General features: G+C 32.1%; 6 protein-coding genes across 7 annotated transcripts; 4 read left to right on the top strand and 2 right to left on the bottom strand.

The window, feature by feature from the left end:
- The first annotated feature begins 224 nt into the window (after window positions 1-224).
- LOC106761971 (tubulin beta chain) lies at window positions 225-3,543 on the top strand. Its single transcript, XM_014645612.2, has 3 exons — window positions 225-768; window positions 2,260-2,529; window positions 2,617-3,543. The coding sequence occupies exons 1-3, from the start codon at window positions 369-371 to the stop codon at window positions 3,297-3,299; spliced, it is 1,353 nt and encodes a 450-aa protein (XP_014501098.1). The 5' UTR covers window positions 225-368; the 3' UTR covers window positions 3,300-3,543.
- A 2,453-nt stretch (window positions 3,544-5,996) lies between these two features.
- On the bottom strand, window positions 5,997-7,664 carry LOC106761395. The gene is made up of 4 exons (XM_014644947.2): window positions 7,191-7,664; window positions 7,014-7,076; window positions 6,821-6,895; window positions 5,997-6,622 (listed from the first exon to the last, which is right to left on the bottom strand). The coding sequence occupies exons 1-4, from the start codon at window positions 7,464-7,466 to the stop codon at window positions 6,269-6,271; spliced, it is 768 nt and encodes a 255-aa protein (XP_014500433.1). The 5' UTR covers window positions 7,467-7,664; the 3' UTR covers window positions 5,997-6,268.
- Window positions 7,665-11,706: 4,042 nt separating this feature from the next.
- On the bottom strand, window positions 11,707-14,390 carry LOC106761032 (pre-mRNA-splicing factor Slu7). 2 transcript variants are annotated; one of them, XR_002667925.1, is made up of 5 exons: window positions 14,109-14,390; window positions 13,880-13,987; window positions 13,716-13,786; window positions 12,219-12,758; window positions 11,707-11,960 (listed from the first exon to the last, which is right to left on the bottom strand). XR_002667925.1 is itself a non-coding variant. In XM_014644503.2 (4 exons), the coding sequence occupies exons 1-4, from the start codon at window positions 14,328-14,330 to the stop codon at window positions 12,431-12,433; spliced, it is 729 nt and encodes a 242-aa protein (XP_014499989.1). In that variant the 5' UTR covers window positions 14,331-14,390; the 3' UTR covers window positions 12,158-12,430. The 2 variants fall into 2 exon arrangements, 1 of the variants encoding a protein (XP_014499989.1); XM_014644503.2 differs by lacking the exon at window positions 11,707-11,960 and having other exon boundaries at window positions 12,158-12,758.
- Window positions 14,391-16,236: 1,846 nt separating this feature from the next.
- Window positions 16,237-16,662, top strand: LOC106760484. Its single transcript, XM_014643913.1, has one exon. It carries the CDS (start codon window positions 16,237-16,239, stop codon window positions 16,660-16,662), a length of 426 nt encoding a protein of 141 aa, XP_014499399.1.
- A 1,541-nt stretch (window positions 16,663-18,203) lies between these two features.
- LOC106762834 (putative ER lumen protein-retaining receptor C28H8.4) lies at window positions 18,204-21,184 on the top strand. The gene is made up of 6 exons (XM_014646917.2): window positions 18,204-18,507; window positions 18,733-18,932; window positions 19,766-19,906; window positions 20,092-20,172; window positions 20,732-20,856; window positions 20,943-21,184. Exons 1-6 carry the CDS (start codon window positions 18,285-18,287, stop codon window positions 20,989-20,991), a joined length of 819 nt encoding a protein of 272 aa, XP_014502403.1. The 5' UTR covers window positions 18,204-18,284; the 3' UTR covers window positions 20,992-21,184.
- Window positions 21,185-22,280: 1,096 nt separating this feature from the next.
- On the top strand, window positions 22,281-23,594 carry LOC106761665 (gibberellin-regulated protein 1). The gene is made up of 3 exons (XM_014645234.2): window positions 22,281-22,891; window positions 23,022-23,061; window positions 23,210-23,594. Exons 1-3 carry the CDS (start codon window positions 22,814-22,816, stop codon window positions 23,389-23,391), a joined length of 300 nt encoding a protein of 99 aa, XP_014500720.1. The 5' UTR covers window positions 22,281-22,813; the 3' UTR covers window positions 23,392-23,594.
- The last annotated feature ends 1,586 nt before the right edge of the window (window positions 23,595-25,180 follow it).

Below are 25,180 nucleotides of genomic sequence, written 5' to 3'. Positions count from 1 at the left end.
TTGATCTGAATAGAAAATGCACCGAATATAGGCAATGATGGATGGGTAAGAATGTAAATGAGGAATGAAGAAGTGGGGTCTGAGGGATAACGTGAACGAAGTTATGCGCTGGTATGGTTGGTAGCGGTAACATGGCTGTCACCCTTGAAGAATGAACGGCACAGGATACCTCACTCGAAAACAAAATATCCCGCCCTCCATTATTACCATCTTAACCTCCGAATATCCCTCTCTCCTCTCTCCCCAATTCCATAAATGACTGCACTCTCCTGAACGCATAGCACTGCATTTGGTTCCCTTTCCCTCCCATTGTCAAACAAAACTCCAAACCCTAAATTTCTCTCTTCCTCCCTTCCTTCATCGGAACCATGAGAGAGATCTTGCACGTTCAGGGAGGCCAATGCGGCAACCAAATCGGTTCCAAATTCTGGGAGGTTATATGTGACGAGCACGGCATAGATCCAACCGGAAAGTACAACGGTCTTGGAAACTCTGACATCCAACTCGAGAGGATCAATGTCTATTACAACGAGGCCTCTGGAGGAAGGTACGTTCCTAGAGCTGTGCTTATGGATCTTGAACCTGGAACCATGGACAGCATCAGATCTGGCCCCTACGGCAAGATCTTCCGTCCCGATAACTTTGTCTTCGGACAGTCCGGTGCCGGTAACAATTGGGCGAAAGGTCATTATACCGAAGGCGCTGAATTGATAGACTCCGTTCTCGATGTTGTTCGTAAAGAGGCTGAGAACTGTGATTGCTTGCAAGGTATGCTTTTATGCACATATTTATTCACTTTCCATTTCAAACCTTCACATGTAATGTCCACCCGCATTTGTCATTTTATGTCTCTCTATTTTAGAATGCCTTAATACCGAACAAGGATAGATCTTCAGATCTGTATAGTTTTTGTGTTGACTATTAGGCTTCTCTCTGTCTTTTAATATCGTGTATTGCAATTGTTTTCAACTTCCTTGATTCCTGTTTTCAAAAACTGTATTGTTTGGTTATTTGTTTTCCATTCAGAGTAGACTGTTATGGACCGGATCTGTGTGTCTCTCTCTGTCTTATGGATGTTGAAGATTTAGATCTGAATGATAACCAATTTTGAACTTAATGGTAACTGGAGCATAAGATCCAGCATGTTCCTGTTAAATCCTAATGGAATAATGAATTTACCGAAATTGATTATCTATTTGGTTCTCTGAGATCCAATGTACAAGTAGGACTCAACCTGCATAAAAAGCTGCTGTTAGTTTTCGCTTCATTTCTTCCCCTCCCCTGTTACTTGGATGCGAGGGAAAGGGAAATAATAGTACTTCATTCACTCTCCTTGCATAATGTTCAATTGTTTTTTGAATATATCGTAATCAAAGATTAATATAGTAGATCTGGAGTTGTATCAGGAATCAGGATTTTTTTATGCCATATTTCTACTGCAATAATTGTTTTCTCAAATCTTAATTATTTATTTTATTTTATCTTTCTTGCTGACATTATGCAATTGTATTGCTTGTTTTTGGGAGAATATGACTTGGGCTGAGCTGTTAAATGTGACCCCTGTCGTCTACAATGATGACAGGTGGGACCATCTTAACTTTTTATTTTTTTTTAATAATTAATCAGATAGAACTTTTTGAAATCTGGTTATATTTCTACTTACATTCTAGGTGTGATGATATTTGACTATTTCTTAATAATAATAGTAACATTGATGATAATCCAACATTAATACTCTCTATCTGTACCTTCTCTCAATTAAGCAACTGTCTAAATTGTTATTTTGGTGTATAAATGTATTTTTTCTCATTTTCTTTTGCTGCTCAGACACTGCATGGACTACATGAAACTATGTATTCAAATTGGATCTTTAAATCTGAGAGCAAGTTACTGCAGTATATTAACCCTTGCATCTGAATTCATAGATTCAATTGGAAAAGTTTTGTTTATTTATGTTCAGCTATGAGTTATTACATAGCCAACTCATAATCTTAATCTAGGAGGCAAGAATCTTGAAGTTGTTTTCAGAAAAAAAAAAAAAAAACACACACACACAATAGTCTTGGATAGGGTTGTGCCAATGATGCAACTGTTTTCATGAGCATGACCCACAACAGAATGTGGTTGGTATGTTTTCATTGTCTGTAACGGGGATCAAAATGATTAAATGTCGAATGTCATTTGTCTCATACTTGGTATCTGCTGCCGGGAATCAGAGTTCGTTCCACTAATGCTATAAGGCTAATTTAATTTCCTCAGGTTTTCAAGTGTGCCACTCTCTTGGAGGAGGCACAGGTTCCGGCATGGGAACACTGTTGATATCAAAGATTAGGGAGGAATACCCAGACCGAATGATGCTCACTTTCTCTGTTTTCCCATCTCCCAAGGTTTCTGACACAGTTGTGGAGCCGTACAATGCCACTTTATCTGTACACCAACTGGTTGAAAATGCAGACGAGTGCATGGTTCTTGATAATGAAGCTCTTTATGACATTTGCTTTAGGACATTGAAACTCAGCACACCTAGCTGTAAGTATTGTCTTGTAGTGACACATTTCTTCTAAGATTAGGCATACAAATAATTTTTCTTATTTATCTCCCCATGGTGTATTGCAGTTGGCGATCTCAACCATCTTATTTCTGCAACCATGAGTGGGGTTACATGTTGTCTGAGGTTTCCTGGACAACTGAACTCTGACCTCAGGAAGCTGGCTGTCAATCTGATTCCATTTCCCCGTCTTCACTTCTTTATGGTGGGGTTTGCACCTCTCACTTCTCGTGGGTCTCAGCAATATGTCTCCCTTACGGTCCCAGAGCTGACTCAGCAGATGTGGGATGCCAAAAATATGATGTGTGCTGCTGATCCTAGGCATGGCCGATACTTGACTGCATCTGCTATGTTCAGGGGAAAGATGAGCACCAAAGAGGTTGATGAACAGATGATCAATGTTCAGAACAAGAACTCATCGTACTTTGTTGAATGGATTCCCAACAATGTGAAGTCGAGTGTGTGTGATATTCCTCCCAAGAATTTAAAGATGTCATCTACTTTTATTGGGAACTCAACATCAATTCAGGAGATGTTTAGGAGGGTGAGTGAGCAGTTCACTGCTATGTACAGGCGCAAGGCCTTTTTGCACTGGTACACTGGGGAAGGAATGGACGAGATGGAGTTCACAGAGGCAGAGAGCAATATGAATGATTTGGTGGCAGAGTACCAGCAGTACCAAGATGCAACTGCAGATGAGGAAGAAGATTTTGATGAAGAACATGAGGATGACCAGTATGCTGAGCATTAGCTGGATCAAACTTAGGCTATGCCTAATGGTAACTACCAATGCATGATCTACCTTTGCTGCTATTCGTGTATCTACAACCTATGAACTTTCACTTTCATTCCCATTTATCTGTTACATTTTGCCAATTTCGTTGTTAAATGTACTGCTTTTGAATTGTTTGGAATGTGCGCGGTGGGACAATAGTCGATTATTCTATCTGTTTATCCAAAAGCTTCAAGTCACTATTAATTATTATTATTATTTTTATTTCAGTGTATTTCTACTTAATTTACTAGAAGTATCATGATATTTTAACAACTTATTTTGAAAAACAGTACATGTTTGATTTTTTTTTAAAAAAATATTTAGAACAGTCTAATCATAACTAATATAAATTTTTAATTTGAAGTAGAATATTAATTTGATTAGTTGATTAAATTTTAGCCATGGTGGTGAAATAATTATTTTGTCTGTTTTAGCTCTAAAGAGTAGCAAAATCCCAAGTTAACTTTTCTTCTATCAATTGTATTTTTGTCTTTTTGTTCTTCCCAAAAGTATTTGGTGCAGAAAAGGGGTAATATTCTAGTCTATCATTTACTTCATTAATCATTTTTCAATCATCATCAGTTATTATTGTTTAGAAAGTAACCTCTTCCTTTTAGACTTCTAAGTCGGTACTGTATTCATCAAAAAAGTGTTGACTTGAGAGAATGACTTTAAACATGAGTGGAACTCAATTTAAACTATGATAAAGCCAACTGTTGTCATTCACTCTATATTTGAATGCTTTCACACATACAAGTGAGCAATGTGGCATACTAATGGGTTTGTTTTTTGGACTCTGTAAGATTATTATATTTGACTTTTAACAACAAAAGGTATAAAAATATAAATTATAATAATTTTGTTAATCATTAAATAGAAATAATTTCTATTATAAGAAAAAAATACTTAAAAAAATAGAAAGTAATAAAATAATATAAGTTTAAAATTATATAAAAGTAAGACATAAAATTTATACAGGAATAAATGATGTTTTACAACAAAAGAAATTATGACAAATTTATATCATCTTGTAAATATTAAAGAATATAGGTTTTTCTACTTTTATAATATTTAAACTAAATAAAAAATTATAAACAAATATTCTTTTAAATCAGGTTTTATTTAAACTAAACCCCTTCTATTGATAAACTCCCTACGTACAATTTGCTTTTGAAAATTTGATTTTGAAAAAAATGAAAGTTGTTGGATTGAGACTATCATCACAAGAATAAAATATTTTCAATCCCAAATCAATTTAGATTGGCATAGTTTTAATTATGTTTGTGCATCAGAATCATGTCATGTGAGTACAAAGGTAAACATAACAGCTCACGTACCAAGTTTTTATACCAAAAAAACACTCAGTCATTTGTCCACTTTTCATTCAAAATTTATCTACTGGTCTACAAAAATAATACTAATTACAGAACAATAAAAAGTCAACATAAAATATCATATTAATTCATTTACCATCACAAAATATTAAGGAATAGCCTAAAGCTAATGGTCTGTGAATATTAGTTAAAAAAAAAATCGTGTCAAAAGTAACATATGGTAAGCTTTTATTAAGATTTAAATCCACAACTCCTTAAATATTAAAAACATGCTAAACCACTATACTAATAGCTATTATTAATTCATTTTAAATGATATACACTTTATAACATTGAATTTTAATTTAATCTATTTTTATTTAAATGAATTTAATAATATAAATTAATTTTACTGTAATCATACAAGTCATATAACATAAAAAAAGGATATACATCAATAAAGATATACATTAATAAGATCATCTAAATTTACAAATGACATCTAACAATCCCCTCCTCAATCTGAGGTTTTCCTTTCACAATAGTCAAAATTCAGTGTGTTTTAAATAATATTTGAAACATTTTCAGAATTGGAAAATTAAAAATGTTAGTTCGTTGAAGAGAATTTCAGCATTTCTAAATAATTGAATTAATCTGATGAATTTTTAACATCTTAATTTATTCTAATAAAATTACCCAAAGAACAATTTTATCGTAAATAATTCCAAACATTTTCTTATTCTGTTTTCTATTTCCTAGAGGATTCTGGGTTATTTGAAATGTGAGTCACCAAAAATAAGGTGCATAGCCTTAAAAAAGAAAACAACAAAATCTACAAATAGATTTGGGCGTTTTTGGTTTAAAAAGGAAAAAAAAAAACAATGGGATCAATGCATAAGCCCAACACAGGCCCAATCTAGAACAGGTAGAAGGCTGAAACAAACCCTAACTCAAAACACAACAAGGCGGCGCGTGACTTAGATTTTTATTTATTTTTTAAAAAATTTGAATTGAATCTTATTTTACTCAAGAGGCTAGAGAGTTACTAAAGTGCATCAACCTTATCCCACGTGCATTGATACTCATAGTCTTTGAATAAAAAAATATAGTTAAACATACACCAATTTCTTTCTGCTCAAGCTAATATTTAGTTCATTTTTTACAAGTCCCATTTACGAGAGATTGAAGCCAATCAAAAGCAAAATAAATTTAAAAACACGGCATTGTCATGCATTCATTTATGACAAGTAAATAAAAGGTTTAAAATTATTTACATTTAAAAGTAGATAGTTTGAAAAAATAATTATAAGACAGAGTGAGCAGTGAGAAGGTAATGCTAATACACCATTGCCTTAAACTCTGAATCAGAAACGTTATTATCATTATCATGATTCAAGAAACAAAAATCCGACAAAATCTGTGTAAGAGTTTCCGTGATATATACATTCTGGTCTGTGAACAGTACCATCCTTACGAATAATAGCAACACTAATGCTGAATATTATTTAAGGTAAGAACTTAAAAGGAAGAGTGAAAGAAAAATTCCGTGTGTATGAAAATATAGGATTTGGCTAATATAATGATAGTAATATTATTATTATTATTATCATTAATATTATAATAATTATATCATCATCTACAAGAGTAACGGGGTTTACTAATTCCTATTGAATTCTTGAACCTGTAAATGTGAAGCCTATTCTGACGGGCCTGAGCTGCCATGGCCCTACTCAGATTCCTGTTAGCCACATTCACACTCATATCCAACGGTTCACAAAACTCCACAGTCATGGACTCTTCAAGTGGTAGGTTCAGATCGGGAATTCCAATTGGACCCACATCGTTACTACTCGAAGATGGTACTCCCGACGACGTCGTTGCGACACCGCACGCCGACTGATTCAAGATCAACGGTGGATGATGCGCCACACCGGGGAATTGCGGTTGCTTGTGTACTACAACACCTTGCCTTGGGTCATGACTTAGCTGTAAAAAAAAAAATAGCAATTCAATAACTAATAAATCTAAATAAAGAAGTGGACCCACCATCAGAAAATAAAGATAAAGCAACATAAACATAACTAGAACGAGAAATACACAAGAAAAAAAAGGGATAAACACAAAAAGAAAAAGAGAAGAAAATTGGCAGACTAGTGGTAGTAGTAGTAGTAGCGGCAGCAATACCTCTTGTTGTTTTGCTTTCAACTTCAAATTGTAGTCTTTCAACTTGTCAAAGTAACACTTGACGTTGTTAATTTCCTGTAAAGAATTTTCACAGATCAACTATGGTTAAGCAAGATTTCTTCTTTCCTTTTCAAATCCAAACACCGGAAACTCAGATTAAATTGAAACGGAGAGAGAAAGAAGGAGAAGTTACCCCGGAGAGCAAATCGTTGTCTTTGGTTAAATCCTGTATAATCTTCATACAGTGTTCTCTCTTCTGCGAGTTTTGAAGTAAACCCAGAAATTACAAGGACGAAAGAAAGAGACACAAAAGAAAAAAAAAAACATAGATTTGAAAAATGGAATAAAAGGAAAAGGAAAAGGAAAATACCCTTTTGAGAGAAACGTTTCTTCTGAAGAGAGAGGTTGGGTTTTCATCGGATTCACTGGGAGAGAAGGAGAGAGGGGTTGCGGGACTCGAAGCTTCCTCTGCTTTCGGATTAACACTAATCGCAGATCTCTTTTTCTTCCGACCCCACGACTGTGGAAGGATTCCGCGGCCGCACTCAAATTCCAATATAAAACTTCGGAGCCTCACCAGGATTTCTGCAACTTCGTTCTCCTTCGTACTATACGAGGAGACACTCGACCCAGTCCTCTGTTTCATCCTCGTAATCTTTCTCCACTTGTCCTACTAATCTTCGTTTGGCGTTCTTCTAAATTTGAATTCCCATTGCAGAGAGCAAAGAGGAAGAACGAAATAGATAGAGTAAGAAGGATGAGAAAGAGATAGGAGAGAGAGAGAGAGAGAGAGAGAGAGAGAGAGAGAGTTTGTGTTTTTGTGTTGGTAGGAAGAAAGAGGCTCCCTCTGCATCTGCTTAATAAAAAGGGAATTTGGAAATCCACAGCACGCGCTGAAGGTTGACACGTGTCGTGTGTGGAAGTTTTGAGGTGACTAGGGTTTATGGTTGCTTTGAGTGATTTTTTGGTCGCGCTCTTTTTTGCAATCCGATAGGATTCATTGGTCCTGTCATTCATTCTAACAAACAACACTTATCACATTTCTAATGCAGATCTTTATAAGACTACTGATATTATTTCTATCAATACTTTTTTTACCACATTTAATATATCCTTTTATATTTTTTATTTTAAATTTTTATCTCATGATAAATAATTAATATATTTTAAATATATAAAGCAATTAATTCTATATATAAAATTTACTATATTAAATAAAGACGATAAAAAAGTTAATTTCTGATCTAATTCGTATTAAAATTAATTTTCTTTTCGTTAATTATCTCATATTTATAAAAAGTGGGTCAGATATTTTAAAAAAAAATAAAAGAAATATATATATTATAATTTTAAAAAATAATTAAATTTTATTTTAATCTTATAAATACCTAAACATGTATTTTAAAAAATAAATAAAACATCGGAAGGAGAATATTATTCACATATAATTCAAGTAGAGCAACTATAAATACGTGGTTGTTATAAAATAATTACATTGATGTTTCCGAAGGAAAAGTTGACCACTTAGGATTTGAAAAGTTGACCACTTAAGCAAAAAGACAAAATATTAGTTGATAAGTTGTAATTGTATGGTTTAATTTGACTCTATTGTTAATGTTATAGTTTCTACGTTGTTCATACAACTTTTACTTTATTTTATTATGCTATTTGAATATAAGCATTAATAATATCTACAAACATTTAGATTTATTGTACACAATACTTGTATATTTTCTTAAATATACTAAATTTAAAATAAAAGAAATTACTTTCAAAAGTTCTCAAAATATAAATATATGGACAAATTTTCTACATATTTGGTGATAGTATTACTATTCCACGCATAATAACCTCTTAAAAACATAATAGTCCAATGTATTAAACAAATAACATAAGATAAACTAATTGAAATTCATAAATAAATAAAAATAAATATTCGTATAAATATTTTATTAACTACATTTAATATTATTTTATCTCCATTAATTCAACACTTTAACTTGTTAATTCAATGTTATAATTTTATCAATCCAATACTAATGTAAGTATTTAATGAAAAAGTGATAAGTGTAAAAAATATTTATTATATGTTAGTTTTTTATTTTTAAATCTGTATCTATTCATGATTTATATATTTTTCTCATATGAGAAGATGTAAAATTTTATTTTTTGTTATTGATTTGGGTTAGTTAATCTTTTATATATTATTGTGCAGGAAAATGAAGAATTAATGAGAATGTGAGTTTGTTGTCGGGATTTTCTCACTCGGCCACAATTTCTTCGTTTATCTAAAAAGAATGATACTTTCTCAACGAGTATATTGTTTAGCTTAACAAGAATAATAATAACGAAATAAGTTAATAACAAAACTGTTAATTTTTGTAAGTGGTTAATTTGTGAAGAAAGAAGAAAATAAAGGTAGTTATGATTATGGAAACACAAAGAAACTCAATAAGTTGGTCAAAAACTACTCAAAGACATCAAGACGTCGTTCTTCCATTAATTTCTATCAAACATGTATAATTTAGATGACTATGAGTACTTGAACTCCATTTTCACTAGGATTAGATGTAATGTATGAAACTGTTGTAAAAGTTTCTCTTTCAATAAAATCTTTGTTCGTTCATAGCTTTATCTTTAACTTAGTGTTTACGTTTGAAATTTTCATACATATGAATGTTTCTAGTCACTGATAAGTGATTTAGAACATGGATATAGACAAAACAACTAAGTGAATTGGTTCTAAGAATAATTCTATTTATTTTGCTCATTTTATATATAGGAACTTAATGTAAATTTAATATTAAATGAACTAATAAACTAGTAATCTAGTATATTGATTTAGAACTCGTTCCTAAAAAATTAGAACTTGTGAGCTTTTTGATATAAATGTTTGAATGAAATAAAGATAAATTGTATAAAGTGTTTATATAATTTGATTCATGAAATTCAATTCTAAGAAAGCTTTTGATAAAATACCTTACAATTTGTTGAATTTTAATGTTTGTAATATGTTTGAATTCATAATGCTTTTAACAATGACTTGTATCAAAGTTATAATTGATAAATTAACAAACAAACGCAAAACAATACTTAAAAGTCGTAAAATTAACAATAGTATATATGTCTCGACGTGATATGGATGTGTTGAAAGTCCCACATCAACTAAAAATAAAACTAATTTAGGATATATAGGTGGATGAAAACCTTATCACCTTGATATCAAGTGATTATCTTCATCCTTACTAATAGTATTTTTATTTAAAACCTTTACAAAAATGATGGTGTCTCTCAATATTGCACAATTATTATACATCTTTATTAATTTTTCATTACTTCTTTATACCTTCATCTACGGAAATTGGGTTATACTTAAAACTTGAAGTCTCACCGTACTTAAAGAATCCATTGAACAGGAAAAAAAAACTATTGATTTAGTAATTATATATCTTTTAAAACACTTTTTCTTTCATTAGTAAACAAATTATATCTATTTCAGTTCAAATAGTTTTAAAGCCATCAAAGCATGCATTATCCTTTCATCATCAATTACATCTCTACTTATAAAAACAATTCAATTAATCATCTCTGTAATGATATTTTTATTTCATTATTAAAATCTTTAATACTCATATATAAATCATAATTTAACTAAACACAAATTCACTGTAATAAGAAATCTATTAGTACAAATATATGAATTAACTACATCACTATTGTCAAAGTAATTATTATGTTTTATCTTAAATCATACCTTATAAGTTAGGATAATTTTTTTCATCTTCTACCTTCTTTTGGCGCTGCAAAACTTTTCCTCCTTCACCATAAAAGATAAGATTTTGTTTTTCTTATTTTTCTTGATTTTTGTTTGAAAACATCCATAAATAATTGTGTGAAGGTTTGTTTTGGTCTTTTCTGTCGTTTTTTTCTCTCCTTGTTTTGGAAACATCCATGACTCATGTATTATATTCAATGTTGCAGTTCAACCATCAACACAATTACGTGTTTTAAGCTTCTCACTGACCTAGATTATTGCAATGCATCATTTGCTCCTTCTAATCCAATTAATATTGTACTTAAAAGACAACTTCATTACTTTTTCAAAAGACTATTTTATTTATTTTTTGCTTCAGACCAATAGACTATTTTAATCTAGTTATAAAAAAATCAAATGAATTTCAATAAAAAATAAAATATCCATATGTTAATAAAATTAATTTTAATTTTAGATATACAATATATTGAAACGTGAATAAATATAAATTATAATATATGTTTGTATTTTAAAATAATATTTTCTTAATATAATTATTATTTTGTAAAACAGTCTGCTCTTCAAAACCTATTGTTTAGACCACAACTAAATAAAATGGATAAAACATGATTTATAAATAACAAATATTTAATAAAATGAATTTAATTACATTTTTACATTCCTTAAATATTATAATTTCACTATTATAATATTTCAAATTCAACTTCCAAAATTGAAAATTTCAACTATCACAAATATATATATATATATATATATATATATTTTTTTTTTTTTTTAATTTATGATAGCGTGAAATTGTTTTATGTTTTCTAAATTTCGGTTATTTGTAAATAGGTTGAACTTGGTAAATTGAATTTTACATTCGCAGTTGTTGCCATTTTGTCTATGCTAATTTCTTTATACATTCTTGAGTAAAGACTTTAATTTAATAATTTTTTTAAGTATAACAATTTCGAATCCAGTGTATATAAAATTAATGTATATGGATCAGTTTAACACTTTCTATTATTTAAAAAGAATTGAGAATCCACGGCATTCAGATTAAATGCATTTCTGTCCTTTCAATCATAAAATGTATTTTAATTACTATTAAATATGTATACAAAACGTATTATGACAAATCTACTCATAATAATAATAATAATAATAAACTAGTTGAAAAAGGAAACGATTTGGCTAGGTAAAGCTAAAAAAACAATGCCGAATCGGGTAGAATGTAATAACCCGCTACCTCAATAAAATTAAATTTGCAAATGTATTTGTAACATTCTGATTCCCTCCAATCTTCTCCTTCCTTAAACTCCTTATAATAAGCTCTCATCTCTGATAACATCCCATAATCCTTAAACTCAAACGCCTCAAATCCTACAGATAAAAGAACAAAAACAACTATCAGATAACCTCAATCTCCTTGCATCAGAGTCTATTTCTCTCTAAGATGCATGCCCTCTGAGAACAATAAAATCATGGATACCTAGTTACACATCAAAAAACAATCACCAATCTCGATTTCTCTGCTAATGAAACTCCAAGGGTGCAAGTGAATGCTAAAGGAAAAAACATTAAAGAAATACAAAAATAAAAAAAGCAAAAACAATTAGAAATGAAGGAATAGTTTGCCACCAGTTATCCACCATAGTTGTGCATAATTTACCCCCCTCATCTTTCTCTTCCTCATCCTATTCAAATCCACAAAGAAAAAGTAATACATCAGACAAGACACAGACGTGTGTCAGCGAAAGTTGAGATGTGAGTATTGAGGCAGAGTGTGGTTAATATTCCATAAGTTAAATAACATCATGTCAAAATAAAAATGTTGTCACAGATGGGCACAATTAAGCCATTTTTCTCCTCTTTGCTACGGTCGACATGATAAATTCATCATCAGAATCGGTGACATCGTCATCTTCTGAGCTTAGAGCCTTAGACTTCCTCTTGTTAGACAGCTTCGACGTGGAGTTCGTAGTACTCTTTTTAAGAGAAGACAAAGGGGAAGTTGGGTTTTTCTTCTTAACTGTCACAGATTTGGTGATACTCTTGGTGCTCCTCTTCGCACCCGATACCACCTTAACTGGAGAAGACAGCTTCTGCGGACATTTCTTTTGCTTCTTCTGAAATACTTCTTTTGCAACTTCCTTAGGAAGCAACCCCGATTCCATCAGCCTGGAATTATGCGCAGCCATGGTCATGATAAATAAACAGTCTTATATTCTTCATTAACTATGGAAGGCATGTTTTATTGCTTGAAAGATAACCACAGATATAGATTTTTCTTGTTTAAACAATGTTTGCATTTTGACACATGCTTAATGTAAACTTTCAACAGTATGTGTCACTTGTTGCTTAAGGTTTGTCACTACATGTTGAGGAGTGATTTAATGAGTGATCATAAACATGGGAAATGGGGAAATACACATCTATTGTCAAAACCATTAACCATAAATAAAAAACTTAAGCCAGATCTAGCACTTTAATCACTCTGATATAACATGAATGAGTGTTGGCAACTGCTAGGTGCTACATACCCTAGGGACATAGGAGGGGACTCAGTTGGCCAACATATCCTCCTTTTTTCCCCTTCACTCTTATTTCTGTCATCAAATTGAGAATCAGAATTTGCCAATCTCACTCAACATTTGAGAGGGATGAAAAATGGGTCAGTCTCGACATAGGGGAGGAAAGACAGGGAGGCCTCCAGATCTGCCTTTAAAATGGTTTATCGTTTACCCAGACAATTTCATATGTTACCAAGACTCACTTGAGGTGTCATGAAAGCTGGGAAATTACTATTGAGCCAAATGCCCACCTCTTAACAAAATTGGTTTCATTCAATTGCGTTCAAGGTTACACGCGAAACAGCATTCTAGTTTATTCACAGTGAGTGCTTCACGGGCTCTTTCGGTGTTTTTGCTGGAGCCAAATGACTGTTTCAGCTATATTACATTCCACAAATATTGTTATAAGGGTTAAATTTTTCTAAGAGCTAACAAAGTCCTACGGGGGCAGAAAACAGTAACAAAACAATTCTACCTCCCTTGGTAAATCACAACCTAGTTCCTCCCCACCTTCATTCTCCAAAGTAAAGTTCTAAATGGAAAAAAAAAAAAAAAAAAGACTCACCAGATTTGTGACATTTCGCTGTGGGGAATTTGCTCGTATAAACTCTCGTAGAAAATCCGAAGAGGATCTTTCTGGAAAATACGAAAAATTACAACCCTGTTACTCAATTCAAAACTTTACATGACCCTAAACAAAAATGAGAGCAAAGAGAAGCATTCGGATACCTCCTCAGGTGGATCACGTTTCTGGCCAGGTAAATCATAAACCTTTCTCTCTTTCTTCTTCTCCTTCTCCTTTACTTTCTCCTTTGTCTTCTTCTTTTTACTCACTTCCTACAATTTTAAACCCAAACAAACGAAGTAAAAACACAGTCCACTCCATATCATACCATAAACCTTTGAAAACAAGTGAAATAATAAAAAAGAAAAAGCAGAACTCAAATGTAAGAGAAACCTTGGAGTTGGAGGTCCTTCTGGCGAGGGGAAGGTCGTCGTCGTCGTCGTCGTCGTCGATTTCCTTCTTGACTTTAGGTTCCTTCTTGACAGGCACGGCTTTAGGTTTCTTCTTCACGGATTCGACCTCTTCTTTCTTAACTTTTGCGACCTTTTTGGGAACGGAACTCTTGTTGTTGGACTCCTCCTCTTTCTTCACCGGCTTAGAATCTTCCGAAGCCATTTCTCTGGAAAATCAATTTCAATCTGCAGTAGGGGGAGAATTCACATTGGAGCTACGGATACCAGAACTATATGTTTTAGATGTCTTTCGTACAGACAAATTGGGCCTGGCCCCAAAAGAGGCCCATGTTACCCTTTTCTTTTCAACCCAATTTTCAAATATATGGACAATATTAGAAATATGATTACTTAGTTGTTACTTCTGCTCCTAAATATGCTCGTAAAATTTGTAATATATTAAATAAACATTTTTAATAAACACTTATGTATAGTGGACATGCGTATTTAGTTACCGGTTTGAGTAGATAAATATCAATTAATAAATTTGATTCTACATATTTAATTTTTTATACTTAAACTTATAAAATTTAAATTATTTTCTTTTTATATTTAATTAATTTGTTATTTATATTTGTTTTTTACTTAATTAAATTTTATTTTTATAAAAGACTCATTATGGTTACTTTTGTTAAAATTGGTTTTAACACAGTTTAAAAATATTATGTATCAAAATTTATGTCTGCTTCCTGTTTAAATTTAAACTATTTTTTATTTCGATATCTATACTCTTTAAGTAGAATACAATTAAATTTTTGATACGTGACACACTCAGATTTTATATATAATACTTCTAAATTGTAATTTAAGGAGTACATCAAACTATTTGTACTAATCAAGTCATATTTTTACTATAAAATAAAAACCAATATAATTTGTTTTAATCTAAAGTTAATTGAAATAATATTTTTATACTGAATCATCATATATAATGTATTATTCATTTCAATATCGCAACTCTTACAATTTTATTTTTAAAAAGCATTTCAATATGTTAAGATGAGAAATTATATTAAAATTATTATTAGTCTTCACTATTAAGTGACCTAAGATTATTGCTGTAATAAGTCTCACTTAAAGTCTTGAGAAATATTTTTGTTTGGACTATCATTTTTGTTCTTACAATTGACATTAATATCCCGATTTCTAATATATTAAGATAATACTGTTAAAGATTAACTATTATATCACTTTAAAGTTTGAACTTCTATTACAATTTTATTTTTAGAAAACAGCTATACAACGATTTCATTTGATAAAAAAGTATTGGTAGCTAAAAAATAATTACTAAATAAGTAAAAAAGATTTTCTTATCTTCAATGTTTGCATCAAAAGTAAAGGTAATATGATACACATTGAGACTCGTTTAACATATTTAATAAAGATAAAATAATCTTAAAAAATATTTTTTTATATTTTTTTTTGAAAAAAAGAAAATAAAAAATAAAAAGTAAAAAGAAAATAGTGTGAAATGAATATAAAAGAAATGATGTATATCAAAATATATTTTTCTTTGCATTATATATGTTAGATTTTGATGAGATGACGAAACATTGTGAGCCGAAATGTGAGAATTTGTCCATCCATTCCATATAAAAAGCTTTGTGTGGAAAAGTAAGGAAGAATATATTCATGCAGTTCACTGCCCGCGAGTGGCTTTTCATTTGGTATCAATCCCAAAGAGAAGGTGGTCTGGTTTGAGATGTAACCCACCTTAGAATTTATGCTAAAGCCAATACACAAATAATGCACCAAATTCTGTGGTCTTATATTAAATAGGATTAACAACTATTTTTATTAATTTTTTAAAAGACGACACGTGTCATTACTTATTATTTTATTGATTTAACTTATCATTTTATTGATCTAATTAAATTTATATTTAGAAAATATATGTGAAATGCATCATCATCACGAACTATCAGTATGTATAAAAAACTGTCGTAGTTGTTAAAATAAATTTTTTCTATTTCTATTAAATATACTTCTCTTTAGTTTTCTACTGCACTATAAATATTACCCACGACACACTGCACGTTACCATTAGAAACAAAGTGAGTGAAACTGAAATGGTGTGGCCGTTCAAGGAGAGAAGGGGTCCGGCATGGAAGCAAGGCTGGACAACAAATACTCTGTGCTCTTTATCTGCGCCACCTTTGCAACTCCTCGCCATAGTTGCCATAGTCATGTTTTTGTTATTTGTTCCGTCTTACATTAATTTCAAGTCCACCGTGCAGACAGCAACTGTCGGTTTCCACGTCTTCCTCTTGTTGTTGCCCCTTTTCTTGATTTTCGTTGCCTACGCCATTTCTAAACACGGATCGCGCCTTGTGCTGCCGGCGCCGCCCCCATTCTTGGGTGGCATACGACTGAGAACAGAAGGCGGGGGGTTTCCCTGGGGCGTGGCGGCGTTGGTGGTGTTGCTTTTGGTTTTGGCCTCTTACCTCTCCAATTTCAGGTCCATGTGGTCACCACTCATTTCCAGACCCTACTAGATGCTGCAACTACCGTATGTAAGTCATCGCCAGTTTTTGTGTATCAGTTCACAATATATTAAAAAATATATATTTTACTTTTTTTATTAAGTTATCAGATAACTTTGTATCTTAAAATTTACAAGAAAATTATCAAATTAAAAGGAAGGGGATTCTATTTTTATTTTTATTTTTTTTATTTATAAATAAATAGTTGTCTATAACAGGATGTAAGCCAGATCGTTTACATGCATTTTTTTAGCTCCGTCCCTCAGATTGACGCGTCTTTTCCGTTCTATTAATGAAGCGACAGTGTCTAAGGTTTTCAGATTCCAAACACGTAATTAATTCCGAAAGTAGAAGAATACTGTTACTGAGAATAAGTATGCGAGAAAAATATTATATACAATGATATCACACTCTTCTGTCACTCTCACTCACACACACACATATGTATGTATGTGTTTTCTCTTTCTAAATATATCAACTTTTCTAATTAATTTTTTGGGGGTTTTCATCAAATTAGGCCACGTTGATATGAATATGAACAAGATTTATGGGTTATGTTACATTTTTGTATAAAAAATCTTGCAGTTTTAACTAGATTAATGTTCTTGAGATTTTTTTTTATTTTCATTGCATTTTTTTAGGAAGCGTGTCAAAAGATTTTTCTAGTATTTTTAGAATTTGAAATTAGAAAACTATGTTTTCAATATTTAATTCATCTTTTCAAAAATAATATTTACATGAAACAATTTTTTTGGATTACTTTTTTTTCCATCTTTTCCGAAAAAAATATGGTCACGAGAGATGAGGATAGATCATTCTTGGATTGAAATAAAAATTATGTTATTCATATTAAATCATTTAGTAGGATATAAATGAATATTTTAATAAAAAGAAAATACTAATTTTAAGTTTATAAAAAATTATACAAATATTCTACATAATTATTCAGAGTTTATTGTTTTGATATAAAAACATTTGTCTTGCAAAAAAAAATGTCTTTCAAATGTATTAGTACATGTATATGTGCATCTTGCGTCCATCCATCAATTTAGACTCAGGTGGGTCGATCATAATATAGTGAATAATATTTTTTTAACAATATTTTATTAGGTTAAATTTCCTTTCTCTCATATTCTTTTCGTATTTATACCATTGATTATTTAAGAAAAAAAAAATCTTTCTGTCAATATTAAACTAGCATCTATTATTTTGGTAATGATCAGTCATTCAATATTTGATGCGTAACGTACGGAAGTTGACATTTATTCTTTTTAATTTTTGTCTGTCTTTAAATATATTATTTGTAAAAAAGTCCCCACAAAACTGGTAAAATATTTTACCCTCCCTTCATTTGCATTAATGGGCCATTACCAAACTCGTGAGTGGGCCGTGTCGTGTACGCACCCGCCCAGATGAAGTGGGAAGGAGAGTGGTTGAGCAACCCACCCGTCCCAGAATAAACAAAAACCTATAAACTAATGTCACACGTGTCCTTCTAAATCATCGTCAACTGGGAACACATATTAGATTGGATTGTATATTAGCTTCTTTCGTAACAAGTTAGAAAACACAAGACCAGACAAAGTGGCAGACAAATAATTTGTTGGGAAAGGAAAAAAAAAAAAAAAAGAAGAATGAAGGGAAGCAAGAGGCCGATCCACGCCGTGACGACATGGTTTCGGCGGCAACCGCCCAAGATGAAGGTCTTTCTTGCGGTGCTAATCGGCCTGGCCGCCTTGCTCTTCCTCAGAATCGTTGTTCATGACCACGATAGCCTTTTCGTTGCCGCCGAGTTTGTCCATGCATTAGGAATCTCCGTCCTCATTTACAAACTTACCAAGGAAAGAACCTGTGCCGGTACAAATCCCTTTGTTTTCATTGCAATTTCACCTTCAACGCCTTTTTTCCCCTAAAAAGATAAAAATTTCCGTTGACATTTCAAGGTAGGGTTGTGTTAAATTGGACCTTTTGTTGATGGTTGATGTGACTTTTGCGGTGTTTTTCTATCTTGTCACGGTATTAGCAGAAATTAATTTTGCATGTTTTTTGTTTGCATGTAACGGGCGATTTCAATCTTCGCAGGGCTTTCGCTGAAATCGCAGGAGCTGACGGCAATATTTCTAGGCGTAAGACTTTACTGCAGTTTTGTGATGGAATATGATATACACACCTTACTCGATATGGCAACACTGGGAACGACCATCTGGGTTATCTATATGATACGCTTCAAACTCAAGTCTAGTTATATGGATGATAAGGATAACCTTGCAACGTACTATGTGGTAAGTCATCTATGTTTTCGTTTTGCGCTGTTGCTTTTGTTCAGCCTTGCTGTTAAGCATCTCACAAAATTTTGTATGTAATTTTTATCCACGGACTAATGCCCGAGGTACTCTTGCATTAGAAACTTTTTTATTCGGTTAGGCGCTAAATACAAAACACTGCAGTTGGTCAAATCTCAGGTTTCTAATTGGAAAGGGTTGTGTTGAAAACTGTTTAAGAACTTCTCAAATTTGTAAAAGTATTATGTTATGTTATATTTATGTTTATTGTTAGATGGATTTCCTTTTTTTCCTGCATGGGTACTACAGTTCTAGTTGAAGTTTAGTTTCCAATAGTTATTGTTGATTCTTTGTGTGCTTCCTCCTCCTTAAAAGGAGTATGGATTTCCAGAAAAAGGAGAAGGGAAGGAGGTTGTTTGAATGTGCTCTATGATTCCTGCTGGCTTGTTTGTCTGGATTACCTGTTCAGAAACAGAGTTATTAATGTCTGACTTTGTGGAAGGTGGTGCTTAATTCAATTTTTTGTTTTTAAAATCTTCATTGATGAATCACATTTTGAAATTTGAAAATGGGTTCAATGCAGGAGATTTCACCTTTTCATCTGTTACCATTTTTGTGAGTTTTCTCTTTATCTTGAATGGAATTGTCTTAGTTTTAAACACAAGTAGCCAACTTTATCACTCATTGAAAGTATTTTTGTCCTAGCAACTAGGATGTAATATCTTTTATAACTAAGATACATATTTTATCTTTTATGTGACTAAATGAATGGGTGATTCAATTCCTCTGCCTTTGAGTATGGGGTGTTCTGATTTTCTTTTACCAAAATGTAGGTGATACCTTGTGCTGTGCTGTCCTTGTTTATTCATCCAACAACCCGACATCATACAGTTAATAGGATTCTCTGGGCATTTTGTGTTTATCTTGAAGCTGTTTCTGTTCTCCCTCAGCTGCGGGTCATGCAGAACGCTAAGGTCTCAAAGATACACTTTTCTGCCTATACCTTTTCTTTAATATCTTTTATTTGTTTGAAATGCTGCTGCTGATGTAATTATTTCATTTGCCCTCTAGTTTTCCTAAATACAGTGATCAGATCACCCAATTTTTCCTGTTAGTCTTTCTAGTAACGTTGGATTTAATTCTTAAATTCAACTTTCAGATCGTTGAACCATTCACCGCACACTATGTTTTTGCCCTGGGAGTTGCAAGGTTCTTGAGTTGTGCACATTGGGTTCTCCAGGTTTGTCTAATTTTGAACTTCTCCAAGTTTTTTTATCACCTAATTCTTGAAATACATATACGGATATATCCTAGTGTGCTGTAAATTTGTGATTTGGAGAATTTTCATATTTAGAACCTTGAATTATGCATACTTTATTAGTAGTATTTGCTTGAATGTTTCTGTACGACATTCTTATTTTAAACTAATTTACCCGCCCGGCAATAAGGTTCCGAGGGTTCTAAGGAGAGTTGTTGCATAAGAGTTTTGGCATCGAGACCTTTTGCTTGCCAGCTATATCTTTTGACCTTCTCAACCTTTAATATCCAATGATTTGCCAACCATATGGTTTAACCCGGTTTTGGTTACCTTCTCTATCATGTTCATAACCGGTGACTATAAACAAGTTAGATGAACGAGCTTTTGAAAAAGTTGAAGTGAATGATGAACTTTAACTCATGCAAGAAATTTGATTCATTTACCTTCTTGATTCATTTTTTTCTTCTTTTCCTGTGAGTAATTGTTTAGTTCATTTCAACCGATTGTGTGATCAAGAAAATGACTGCTTTGTCTTCCTCAGGTAATAGATACTCGTGGACGTCTACTAACTGCGTTGGGTTACGGATTGTGGCCTTCATTTGTTCTTCTATCAGAAATTGTTCAAACTTTCATCCTGGCAGATTTTTGCTACTACTACGTCAAGAGGTGGATAGTAAAATTCAAAGAATATGCAATATCTTAATATGCTCTTTGTCTACTTTCTAACGCTTTTCATTCTTCCTTGAGTGCAGTCTTGTCGGAGGACAACTTGTTGTTCGACTTCCTGCCGGAGTGGTGTAATTTTGACATTCCTTCTCAGATTCCTCAAGTTGAGCAAGCCTTTGGCTTGTGGCACTCAGAAAATCAGAATAGATATAGCAGCCAGAGGAGTTTCATGTGTTATGTATACGCGTCACTGGGTGAATTTGAGTTGAGAATGTACTACACCTGTAACTTTCTGAAATTTTAATTTATCTTTTGTTTTGATCAGTTCTTCAAGTTAGTATTAAGAAAAAGTAGTTTGACACTCATCCACTAAAATTACACTCACCTTACAATTGTTTTAATAACATAATATATATATATATTAGTACCTTAAATTAAAAAAAAAAGATTAAATTAAAATACTAATATTTTAGAGTTGTTAAATGATTTTTTTTTATTCAAAAGAGTGTCAAGATATCAGAGTTCTAGTATTAATTAGTAGTTAACATATATCAAAATATCAAATGTTGGTTTGGAAAAGGAAAAGATTGTGAAAGGAGTAGAAGAGTGGTCGAAGGAGGAAATGAAAATAATAGGTTCTTCATTATATAACTGGGTTCTTTGTTTTTCAATCTTTGTAAAATTATTTAATTATATTGGTCTCTAAAATTAAGTTAAGTTTACCTTTTTAGTTTAAAAAAACTCATTTTTATTATTTTAATTTTTATGCGTGCTTAACACTTGACTGTGATATGCAAACATATAGTTGATATATGTGAACGATGTATTCTTCAATGATATGAATTTTGATTGTTTTGTTCTATCTCACTTTCCATTTGTTGTTGTTCAGTAGGTAAAATGTGTTCAAACAAGTTCGTTATTTGAATAACTTAGTATATTTAAAATACAAATTAACCTGAGTAGTTTTACCTTGAATGTGAAAAATAAATATGTTAGATTCATGTTTGACTTTATCTAGTATCAAACCAAATATATACTTATTCTATCTCATTATTTGGTAAATGTAGTTGAGTCATTTGTATTAAACCTCCTGTAATATAACCTACGTGACTTTATTTTATTATTTTAAAACTTTTGTATTCATTATTTTCATTTGTTAATTTATTCCTTTATAATTAACAGTAATAAGAGTCCTGGAATTACACTCAACGAATCATCTAACCAATTTAGAGGAACAAATAGAGAAAAGATAATCTGATATAATCATGTAACAGCTGTGGTAGCAAAGCATAGACAGCTGTAAGGATTGCGTTGTGTTCTGTAACCCTTTTCCTATATTTCAGGTTACTTTATTTTCTACTTTCTCTTCCCAGATTCACACATCACCATCTTCCAAAGCCATAGTTGGCGGTGAGCCACTTGACAAATATATCTTCCACCCAATAATTATAATCCTTCATCAAACCAAAACCCTTCCATTCAATTCCATACAATATATCTTCCACCCAATAATGCACTCTGTAGTGCATGCGTAATCAAATTCTATCACTGCTATCACTATATCATTCTCCCACGCTTCCGTTGCACCCAAAAAGCTTACGTAAATGTAAACTCTTTTCTCTCATACCGTTTGCGTTATGTTTGTTGCATTGCGTTATCCATCCAAAAGCTTTGCCATGTTAGTAATATGTTTAGCAAGTTTATGAGACGAAGCAAAAGCACTTTGTCGCCTGTTTTTTTATGCTTCCCGAAGCTCTTTTCTTTCACCACTTTCAATTTCATGTCTCTTCCGCGTCGCATCACAACAAACAGTATCCCACTCTTTGAAAATTAAGTAAATTCCATTGAGAAAAAAAGCTCGTAAACTATTTATCTTTCAACTATAAATAAAGGGTCCAATTTCACATGCCATGCACTTTTCATTTTCAAGTAAAACACCTCTTCCAATAATCTAACCATGCCTCTCTCAAAGCTTCTACTCGCATCCCTTCTGCTATCCTTTCTCCTCTTCCATCTACTTCAAGCTCATCAAACGGTGATTAAAATTAAAGATGCCGCTTCTTCCTTTATTTCTTTACTCATTCATTCTGTGTATTTTAAAATACTCCTTCTGCACTCTTTTTATAGTTAGTTAACTGATTTATCGTCTTCTTGAGAAACCGCAGGTGCACGCACAGACCCAGGGTTCTCTTGTTCAGCAGATAGGTATTGCATGATCTGCATCGTTGTTGTTTTCTTAATTTTGAATATATATTCTGATGAAATTCAGGAAGATCTACTATACATAATTTCATATACCTATTTTTGATTATTTGAAATGAATAGGATTTTGAACTTGAGTTGATTTTTACAGATTGTAACGCTGCATGTGGTGCGAGGTGCCGTTTAGCATCTCGTCAGCTCATGTGTCACAGAGCTTGTGGAACCTGCTGCAGACGCTGCAACTGCGTACCACCGGGAACTGCCGGTAACCAAGAAGTGTGTCCCTGCTATGCCAGTCTCACCACCCACGGTGACAGACGCAAGTGCCCTTAGAGATTTCCATCAGTGTGAAGCCATGCCATGCAAGTTAATATATATACATATCCTGGTTTTGGTGTGTTGCGTGCAGAAATAAACCCTTCTTATTCAATGCATGTTCGATCCTTGCGTTGCCACAGTTTGTGAGTGTTGTGCGTTTTCTGTATCTGATTGTTGTATTGTATCCTCAAACTTATATAAAGAAGAGCTTTCTGTTATTGCTATTTTGGGTGAAACTGATTCAAGCCTTCTAATATCAATTTTAAAAAGAAACATCTGTTAATTATAAGTTTAATAGAAAATAAAAACTTAAGTGCAAAACTCAGTTATTTAATATTTGAAAAAAAGGATTTTATATATGAATATTATTATTATTGTTGTTGATCAAAATCTATGTTTGAATTTTGCGTAATCGTTACTTTTATCATTAACTATTTTTAACATATGTAAGTAGAAGTTTACTGAAAGTATTAGAAGCTAGTTAACTACCTAAAGGCTTGAAAGCTTAAAGCTATTCACTTAACATATTGGGTTAGACATTTTCTATGTTTAAATTTTAATTTTAAATACTTAATACTTTTGGAACGTTTATTGTTTAGTTTTTCTATTTATTTTCAACTATTTAAAAATTAGTTTAAAGAATTTTGTTTTAATTACCTTTTTCATTCTCAACCATTATATACCTTTTGCATTTTGTGTATATACAATTCATCTTATTTCATATTTTAAATGTTCTCACTCAAGTTCCAAAATAAAAATAAAAATAGCATACCCTTATAGTCATCGTATTTTTGTATTAAGTACTGTGGTAGTTAAACTAATGTAATGTAATATAAGAAGTACTTAATAAAAAATAACATAAAATAAACCTATCATATAGTATAATTCATGTCTTCAATAATGGAGTTAAAATGATGAAGTGAGTATAGCAATATGTCTTTTTCAAAAAAAATTTACAAAACTTTTAGAAGGTTTTTGAGCATATACTGTAAACAATTAATATTTAAATGAACAGTGTGACATAAAGTATAAAAATTGAAACTTTTTATTTTAAAAACAAATAGAAAAAAAAAAACTCTTCAAATTTAAAAAAAAAATAATTAAAAATGTTTTGTCAGATAATTTCCTAATAACTAAAGGGAGTTACTCCCTGTACTTCCCCAGTTCCAACCCCCACCCTCCAATTTTTTTGGACTTTTTTTTAAATACAAAATTAACCTTTATGTTTTTTTTTTTTTTTACCGTTTTACCCCTATTTAACCTACCCTACCTCTTTTAGGGTCTGCCTCAGTCAAAAACACACACAGACTCAGATTCCTCTTTGTATTCTCACCCCCACCCCACCAAAGCTTTTGAAACGCTCCTCCTCCAAACGCTCTGCAACTCTCACTCTCCCACTCCTCGAAGGTTCTGTTTGTGCGGCCTGGTGCTGTTGGGCGATGCGGTTGTGGTTGCTGCGCAGAGGGTGCTGGTGCAGCGGGTGTTGCGGCGGTGCGAGGCGGTGGTTCTTGCTTCGACAGGTTAGTTTCTTTTAATTTCTTCTTTTTTTTAAACGTATGCAATGTGTAGTGTAGGATTGGGTAACTTTGTCTGGTTGGTGTTTTTGTTTGAGTTCTGTCATCTCTGTGTTGTGTGCATTGAGGAAGAAGACAGGCACCGAAACGGATGTCGCTATCCGTCGACGGATGTCGACATCCGTTTCCTATTTTTATTTTTTTAGTTTATTTTATAAGTAATTATATTTTAACTTTTTATTTTCAATTAATTTTGTTACGTTTGTTTTAATTTTTTGTTTTATTAGTTT

The sequence above is a fragment of the Vigna radiata genome, chromosome 5 (assembly GCF_000741045.1).
Source record: "Vigna radiata var. radiata cultivar VC1973A chromosome 5, Vradiata_ver6, whole genome shotgun sequence".
Classification (NCBI taxonomy): Eukaryota; Viridiplantae; Streptophyta; class Magnoliopsida; order Fabales; family Fabaceae; genus Vigna; species Vigna radiata.
This window is presented reverse-complemented; position numbering and strand designations above follow the sequence as displayed.